Source organism: Buceros rhinoceros, unplaced genomic scaffold (assembly GCF_000710305.1).
Source record: "Buceros rhinoceros silvestris isolate BGI_N320 unplaced genomic scaffold, ASM71030v1 scaffold36686, whole genome shotgun sequence".
Lineage (NCBI taxonomy): Eukaryota > Metazoa > Chordata > Aves > Bucerotiformes > Bucerotidae > Buceros > Buceros rhinoceros.
The window spans coordinates 12,710-21,750 of record NW_010416403.1 but is presented as its reverse complement, the minus strand read 5'-3'; the positions used below and the strand labels follow the sequence as shown (position 1 = coordinate 21,750).

The 9,041-nt window shown below is 38.6% G+C and overlaps 1 protein-coding gene across 1 annotated transcript in view; it reads left to right on the top strand.

Moving 5' to 3' along the window:
- The window catches only part of TMEM117 (transmembrane protein 117), an 11,663-nt gene extending 9,453 nt beyond the window's left edge, over positions 1 to 2,210 (top strand). Inside the window, exon 3 of the mRNA XM_010137791.1 lies at positions 1,570 to 2,210. Coding sequence (XP_010136093.1) covers positions 1,570 to 2,210 — 641 coding nt within the window. The remainder of the gene's footprint in view (positions 1 to 1,569) is intronic.
- The last annotated feature ends 6,831 nt before the right edge of the window (positions 2,211 to 9,041 follow it).

Sequence of the window (9,041 nt, the reverse complement as noted above, 5' to 3'; positions counted from 1 at the left end):
GAGTGTCAAGATAGATTGTATTGGTTGTTATCGTATTTCATGCTTTAGCATCGTTTTCAGTGTCTTGGTGTTGATTTAAGAAACTTGAATATTATAAAATGTAGTGATAATCTTCTAAACCCATAATTTCTTTAACAAGTCAATTATAATATTGGTGAAAAAAAAGGGAAAAAAAATAGAGGAGTTATTCAGGAATTATGTAAACAGGGTTGGCTACAAGTCTTTTCAGTGCAGTTTGGTTTCTGGATAGTGACAATAACACAAAGGATGAACATGCTTGTTCATTTTCAGTCTAAATATATTCTAAACTGAAGAGGACTACTAAACACAGTTGCTAAAATACAAGAAGTTACCCTCCTTACTCTCCTGGAGCATTCTGGATGTACAGTATGAACACACAGACTGTCAGGAGCTGGAATCCATTTATTCTTTACAAGCCAATGGCATAAGTCATTTGAAAGACACTCTTGACACGTCCATTTTCTTTTTTCATTTCAAACATACTTAAATGCGATTCCAGCATAGGCCAATATCATTCATCACCAGCAGGAACATTCCTCCGTGAATGTCCTTTCATGTAATGCTGACATGTAGATTTGCTGGGTTCTTGGGTGGCGCCAGTCATCACCGTGCAGGTAAGATCTTAACATATGACCAGCTAGAGTGCAAGAGATGCTTTGACTGTGAAAAGAGTGTAATTTCTTTTGTATATTCATAGAATAATTTTTGTTAAAAGGGTCGCTTGGAGTTCCTCTGTTCCAATACCCTACTCAAAGCAGGGCCAACTTTGCAATGGCAGAAAGTTAGCTTTAATGTCTTCTGGATGCCTGGAGAAAGTATGCAAAAGAGCATTTTTAAATAATAAATGGAGAAAAAAGGGTTTCCTCCTCCAGTATTGCAGCAGCTTTATGTTAGACTATGAGTCACTCCTTGGAGGAGTTTCTCCCTACAGGGACTGTAGGAAAAGCTAAGCTGACTGGCATCCCCGCGCTACAGTCAGCCCTTGCTATTTCACATGAGGGTGTAATAACTCTAAATCACAGTTTATCCATTTGGCCCCACCTGAATATGTCTGCACACCACGGTTGTTATATGAAACAATATATGTATATACTCTTAAAATTTACGTAATTACTAACCCCAACAACTTCAGTCACTTCAGTCATTCCTGGCATATATACAGTGTTATCAAATATGACCTTTTCAAGGAAAATTTCCATGTGAATATTTTTTAAGCGCTGGAATTAATACTTTTTTAGGTATATTGACCTATACCACATCATGTAGCAGTCTAATCAACAGGTCACCTACAAACTGCAATGTGAATTCAATTGATATACTGCTGTGCTTGTGTTACAAAATTAATTTCTTACGTGCCCAGACCTAATTGTGAAATACTAGGGGATATTCAGCATAAATCTGTCTATGGTGGAAATTTTATTACAACTTTGCTTTACAGATTAATAAAAAAGAGATTTTTTTTCCTGTGAGTAGCTTTACATATAACTGCATTTGTACTGCTTCCAAAATGAGTGTATCAGATGACAGAGTTTTCTTTTTTCCAAACAGGCAAATGGTTTAACTATGGAATTATCTTCCTTGTTTTAATCTTGGATCTGAATATGTGGAAGAACCAAATATTTTACAAACCGCATGAGTATGGTCAATATATTGGTCCTGGACAGAAGATCTACACAGTGAAGGACTCAGAAAGCTTGAAAGACCTTAATAGAACTAAGTTATCTTGGGAGTGGAGATCCAATAACACTAACCCCTTGACCAACCGGACCTATGCTGAAGGAGACATGTTCTTGCACAGCAGATTCATAGGCTCTAGCCTTGATGTCAAATGTCTGGCTTTTATTCCAAGTTTGCTGGCTTTTGCTTTGTTTGGTTTCTTCATCTGGTTCTTCGGGCGATTTCAAAAAACTGACCAAGGCATGGAGAATTTAGACAAATCATACACAAGAATGAAACGAAAGTCACCATCAGATATGGGAATGACACGAGAAAATACACAGGTGTTAGTAGAAGAACCATCAAGTTTTCCAGAACCACATCTCGTATCCATAAAATCAGACTTAAGTGAAATAGTTTTCAATTCTTCTCTCCTAACTTCTGAAAACTTGAACGCACAACTGAATGAACAAGATAGTCCTTTACAGCCAGTACCAGAGTCCTCTCTCCCTAAGAGTAATTCTGTGACGTAGAGGCAAACACCCAGGAAAATCAGTTTAAACAAGCAGTTACTATAAGAGTTCAGTTTTACCTTTTGTAAGTTAAGATTTACATAGTGTTTAGAATAAGAAACTCAACCTATACCAAAAAGGTGCTCAGCATGCTTTTTATAGGAATTTTGGTTTCTATTTGTATTATAGTACGTGCCTACTGTATATCTAACATTCCTTTATAGATTGCTTCCCAAAATTGCACAAGCTATTTATTAATACATTACCTTAATTGTATAATAGTGTATTAGATGATTACTTGCAGGTATAAAATTCTACCGTGGTGGTGCCTTGAGACATTAAACTGTTTTCTAACTCAACACCAGATGTATAGCACAGTTCTTCTAATCTATTTTGCAAAGCTTTTTGTATATGGTTATTTCAAGTATCATTTGATGTCTTGACAGAGGAGATAAATATAGTTATTCCTAAAGGAGGGTTTCTGTTAGGACGTCACAACTTTGTTACTTACTCATCTCTGGAGCCAGATGACTTTGATGACTGGACAGCAGAAAAGCATGTTGATTACCTTTTAATTTTTGCTGGCTAGCTGCCAAACACAGATACAGATTCATTATGCAGTCAACAGCAGAGTGAAAATACAGCATGGGTCACTACTTGTGAAAATATGACTTTCTCCATCAGTAATCACAATTAGGCAATAATGCCTAATTATATTTTTCCTAATTAAAGATGAACTGCTCCTTGATTAAAAGTTTTGCCCTTCAACTTTTAGAAACACAGGTGAAAATACACGGTCAATGTACCTCTTTCCATCATCACACCCAACCTATGCAACATCGAAGAGCCAATGGAGTGATTACAGTAAAGGACACAATGCCCATTAAATCCAGTATTTGTGCAGTTCAATGCAGATTTGGTCTGGGCGACATGCACAAAACCACACCGTATAAGGCATCTAACTTCTCCAAATACTGAATAAATATTTTGGGGGTTTAATTTAAAAAGATTAATAATTGAATTTTATTGCACCCTTGGTTTTCCTCTATTCATTATCCATCAATAAGTGTAACCTGGAAGCAGAAACAGAGAGAAACTGGGGTTTGCTTTTTTGAAGGGGCCTTTGTGATGTGAATTCTTCTGCTGTGTGATCAAACTACATGCACTAGAGAAACTGCATATCTAAAACATCAGAAAGACTCTGATTTGCCTCTAATTTAGTTCTATAAATTGTTGTTACAAGTTACTAAATAATAAGTCATTTTTAAGTCTGAGTTACTTCCCTGTCATCTACCGGTGTTGCTGTATTTTGTCTTTGTGACTTTTTTATCTCCGCCGTTTTGATCTATCTGCTTTTAAGTTTTCAGAATGCTGAATTTAGCATGCATAATAGAGCTATGCATTTATTAACTGTCACTTGAGATCAAATTTTAATAAACATCATTCTACAATTGTTTATTATGAGGCAGGAGCAAATTCTGTTAGTTTCGCAATTTTTTTAAACACTTTACCCATTTGTTTTCCTATTTAAAATCATAAATAGTCCTGACATAAAGAAAGACGAGCAGTTTCACAGTAATGTCAAAATCAAATATTTTGCTTATGAAACATTTAACATTTCATCAGGAGGAGGTTCACTCTATAACCAGACAAAATTTTTGTCCATTAAAAATTATGTCTAAAAATAAATCTATTAGCATTTGCCTACTGCGGCCTATAAACTTATTTAATTGACTTAAGATATAGTCAAAGACAAGCCATTAATTTCTAATAGTAAAGCACTGTTAGATCGTGCTTGTAGTATGTAAAAGGTGATTATGTTGATGTTTGAAACAGCATTTGATTTCTTCAGTAGTTACTGAAATAGCTGATTAGTTTTTCAAATTCATGCTGCTCTGTATGTTTTGGACACTGTAAACCCAAGCACTGAAAATCTCCCATTAAATAATTTCTCCTTTTTGTGCATAGGAGTGGGTAAATCCATTTAATATGTAGGCAGAAAATGAAAGAATTACTTGAGCCTTACACCCTGCATGATTACACGACTCTGAGAAAACTGTTATTAAGCAACTGATCCGCAGCTAAAATAATTCTGTGACCTCACATTGAGTTAATGCTTTTAAGGTCATTATAAGCCTGCATCAAAGTGAGAAAAGAATCAAGTAATCCTAGACTTTGTATGAATATTTTAATTAATGGCCAAGCAGAGAGGCTGTTTATATCATGAATTCCTAAGAAGTTAAAAGATTCAGTGTAGCCACCACCGTGGTCAACTCATCGATTTAATTAAAGGAGGAAGGACTCCTCAGTTGTCTGGAAGTCTCATTTGTAAACATAGGCACGGATGGGAGAAGAGTATTTCTGCTCTGCACTTTTGGTGTTAAGTTTAACAAGTCTGAGTTAAGTGGCTAGACTTTACTGTAATCTTCTTCTGAAGCAGGGAGAGGCTTGGGAGCTGAGCACCCTAAAGGTGGTTCAGTACCTAACTTATTCATTTAGCTCCGCATTAGTAAGTAGCACAACTCAGCAGGAGTGAGTTTGTGGAGGGAAACAGTTGGTGCGGAGGACCCAGTGTCCACAGCCTGTGCGTTTCAGAATTTTACTTCAGTTTAGCTTTTGTCTGGTCCTTGTAAATGGAGAGCATGACAGTGGCTGGAGTACGTTTTGGACAAATCTCCTTTATATGCGGAGACCATGCGATCTGAATCAGGGGAGTAAGTGGACACAATCTAAACTGCATTTCTGAGCTGAGCTACTAATGCAGAGTCACGCTCAGTCTTCTCCTGAAGCAACTTGTCTTCCTCGGCGGACTGTAGAAGGGTCCATAGGAGACTGGTGGCTAAGTAGGAGGGTAAAATTGGTTACTTGAAGTGGAAATATTCCTCATCAATCCATCCATTCATCCCTTGTTTTCAACTGTTGTTTATTATTAATATTCTGAAATGCTTCCCTAACTCAAAACACTCTGAAGTGCTTTCTAGTCTTGTAGCCATCACTGAGACCTTTATATGGATGGCTGACCTTTTCCTGAAAGCCTAACTATTGCACAAATTTTTTAGTATTTATTTCTTTTCCCAAAGAAGTTAAAGAATCCATAGAAGGGAAGAAAGTTGAGGAAGTGTCAATTTTTTCACACACTGCACAAGTGTCCATTCTGTCGTCTGTAATAAACCATCTAGCAGATGCCATGACTACAGAGCTGGCCTGTGTCTGCTTTGTCAGAGATCAGATTTGGTACAGTAGTTCTTTTCTTACCGTAGATACACTGTACAGTGATGGATGACAGATACTGCCTAAAATAGCATACATAGAAGAGATCTCTAGCATAAGCACATAAGATTTGTGAGCCCACAGGTGCCTATAAATTGCTTTAGCATCCTCAGCACTTACCTTTGCTGAGATGGAAATGACATCGAGCAAACAGAAGGTAAGAATATTTGTAGAAAGTATCTTAAATATAATACTCATGCTTATGAAAGTGAGTATGTGTGTGTCTAAAATCCAATTGTTTAAGACACATATGTGTATGTATGTTAAGAGCCTAGGGCTTAGTTGATTCTGCTGGGGGAAACTGCTGAGTCTCTCAAGCAGGCAATTCACTACTGCCCTCTTTACATTACTCCAGGAGTTACGTATTCCAGGTTGCTTCGTCTCCTCTGCCTCCACTTCTATTGCATAGAAAATACAAAACCAAAAAAGAACATTTAATTGCACTATCTGCTTCCCCAAATTACATTTTTGTCTAATTTATGCAGAAAGTAAATTTGTTCTGCTTTAAAGGATTTCTGTCCTCTCCAGCTAGTATTATCATATTCTGGACCACTGCACTGTATCACAGTACGTGTTAAACCATTGCTTCTCCTGCGGTCAGTACCCTCCATCATGACAATCACCTAGAAACAAAGAGTGGACACCCCTCAAAGACTGGAAAGGCAGCAGTTCAGATACTTACTCGACTAGCAACCTCGTTTTCCCACAAGTGAACAGGTTATGACTCACTAGAATAAGATGTAACAGATTTTTAATACACTGCCCTTAATTTTAACAACCTCCTATGAGGGGCTCAGTCAGAGAGGACTTTTTATCTCAGACCATAAAGTTGAAATAGTTATGGTCCTGCAAGCAGAGTGTTTCAGCTTTTAGTTGCATTTTAAAGTAACCAGCTTAAACTTTGAGCAGATTACAAGAACCATAAAAATTACAGTCCAAACTGTGAATAAGAACATAAAGTTGATCCACTTGTAGCTGCCCAGTGAAGGATATAGACAAAACACACATTTATCAGATGTTAGAGTGACTCTGTGCTTGGGATTATGGATAATGACGTGCAAAGACTTGAACTGTATTTATTAACAAGTATTTGCAGTCCCCTCATCAACGGAGAAGCCACCAGAGACACCAGCTCTTCTACCATACACATATGTCCATCTCCTGTCCATCCATTCTAAGTTACAAATGGCAAAGGGGTTGTTCATTTCCCTGTCACTCAAAACTGTCCTGTGGGGAGCCTGTGCTCCCTGACTGTGATGTGACATATCACTGTGATGCCTAATACACTATGTCCGAGTAGGACAGCCAAAGACAGGCAAAAGGAGGAAGTCTGGTCTGTGAGTTCCACAGGCTTGAGGTGCAGAAGAATGGCTTCTATGCAAAGTTTCACAGGAACACAAGGGACAAATGGTGAGACAGCAAATCACTAGATATCCTTTCCATCCCCTTCAGATATTCAAACAGAAGCAGCAAGTCCCTTTTCCCAGAGGTTTCCAAACAATTCTCAACATCCAGATGACTTCTGGGCGAGTATCTCTTCTGGGTGACTAGGTTTTAACACCATCTTATTCCTCTCCTCACACTTCCTTTGCATGGGGGATGTCAACAACTTTTCACTGTTTGGGAGAAAGGGGAAATTTTCTGAATGGGAAGTAGGGCAGAAGCTTATAAAGGAAAACCCCAGTGAGACTGGTACTCTCTACAGCAAACTCCTTATTGGAGAGAGAAAAAGCATGAATCCGGCTGCTTTGCAAGAGGAGTGAAGTAGCAGCAGATTCTTTCAGAAATATGTGCTACAGCAGCAGCACAGTCACAGAGATACTTCTAATCTCATGCTTTTGCTTTGATGTATAGCAATTGGGGTCTGCGGAAGAGCAGCTTATCTGATTCCTGCAGGCACATTATAGACCTGGGTCTCATGCTGCTTTGTGACATCTGGAGCACTTCTCTGTGTATTGAATTCCTCCTTTGCTTCCTTTTTTCGTTTTTTTTTTTTCCCCCCTAAAGTCTGTTTCGTTCTTCTGCTTTTATTTCCAATAAATTTTTATGGTTAGTGACCCAAACCACAAATCACCCACCAAAGGCCCATAACTGCTGTTATTGATGCAGCACCATCTGTACACAGGCTGTGCCCAGCCAAGGAGATTCTGCCAAAGCAGCAACAGGTACCTTTCCTAGGGCTCTGTCACAATCTAGGGACAGCTCTCGCATGTACTTCGTGCTTCACCAGGTATTGGTTCATTCCAATACTGCCTGGTACCTCCAGAGAACACGCATGACTGTGTAGCTTCTTAAAAACAACCAGAGCCCTGTCCCTCCTGTTGCAAGTAACCCGCCCCACTCTCAGGTACATTCAAAGGAGATATCATCCACATGAACATAATAGATGTTTCCCTCAAGTCTGCCTTCGTTCTAGCTCTTCAGTTTCTGGGGAAAAAGGGCTTTCACCCTGCTCATGCACAGAGTGCCAGTGTGTCCTGCTTGGTATAGCTTCAAGGCTGGGAATTTTAAGAAATAATTTTTAAGAAAGGCTCCTTTCTTCTCTTCAAAGAGACAAGTACTGTTGGTGTGGCTGGCCATGGTGTAATTCCTACCTATTGTCAGGGAAATGAGAAAGACAAGCAGAAAGGAATCACAGTACTCAAAATTGAAATGGAGTATTTGTTTCTAAAAAGTCAGTACTGGGTGCTTGTTTCCTCCCTCCTTTTTGCTATCATTCAGAGAGGCTGTTTGAGATGGATCAGAACATTTCCTCCTCTGTCACCTTTTTTCATTGTTTCTTTTTCCCACATAATCATTTCCTCCCTTTTCCCACTATTTAAATCTGATTCTCAACACCCTCAAAATAGTTCTGCAGTTTCCATTTGGGATCTTCCTTTCCTCTCTGCTTACCTCCTCTTCACTTTCATAGGTTCATAGGCTAATTGAGGGTAGAAAGGTTTCTAGCTAAGCTTTCGCACAAATCCAGATTATCTCTGAGCTCAAACCAGGTTGCTCAGGGCTTTATCTTCACAGCTCTTGAAAATATCCAAAGATGGAGACTGCACAACCTCCCTGAGCAATTTGTCCCAAAACCTTCTCAGTATTGCTGTATAAATGTTGTCACTAGTAGAAATCTCCAAAAGAGATTTCCCAGTGGTATTAAGTGAGAATGATCAAACCATGTGCAAACCATGACAAGTGACAGTGTGAAGCCAAAGCTATCAAGATGTCAGCATGGCTCTGTTCAGGTACGCTCTGCCCCGTGGGAGTGAATCCACGCCAGCTCTCACTAGCTGCTACACAGGCATCACAGAAAGCAGAAAATGGCATGCAAGCATTGAAGAAAATCAAGACGGTTTCTTCATGATGCTGAAGTTAATTGTAATTATATTTCATACTGATGTGGCTTCTATCTGTTTATTGCCTGGTACTGTATCTGCATATTGAAACAGTCAGTTATCTCTTCAATTTGCAGTCCTTGGCTCATGTAATCAATTACGCTGAAAGAATGTTAAAAATTACTCAGGAAAGTCTCCTACTTTATTATATCTGGAATAACCAGTAGCACCCATTAACAGAATGGATTATTACATTTTTGTT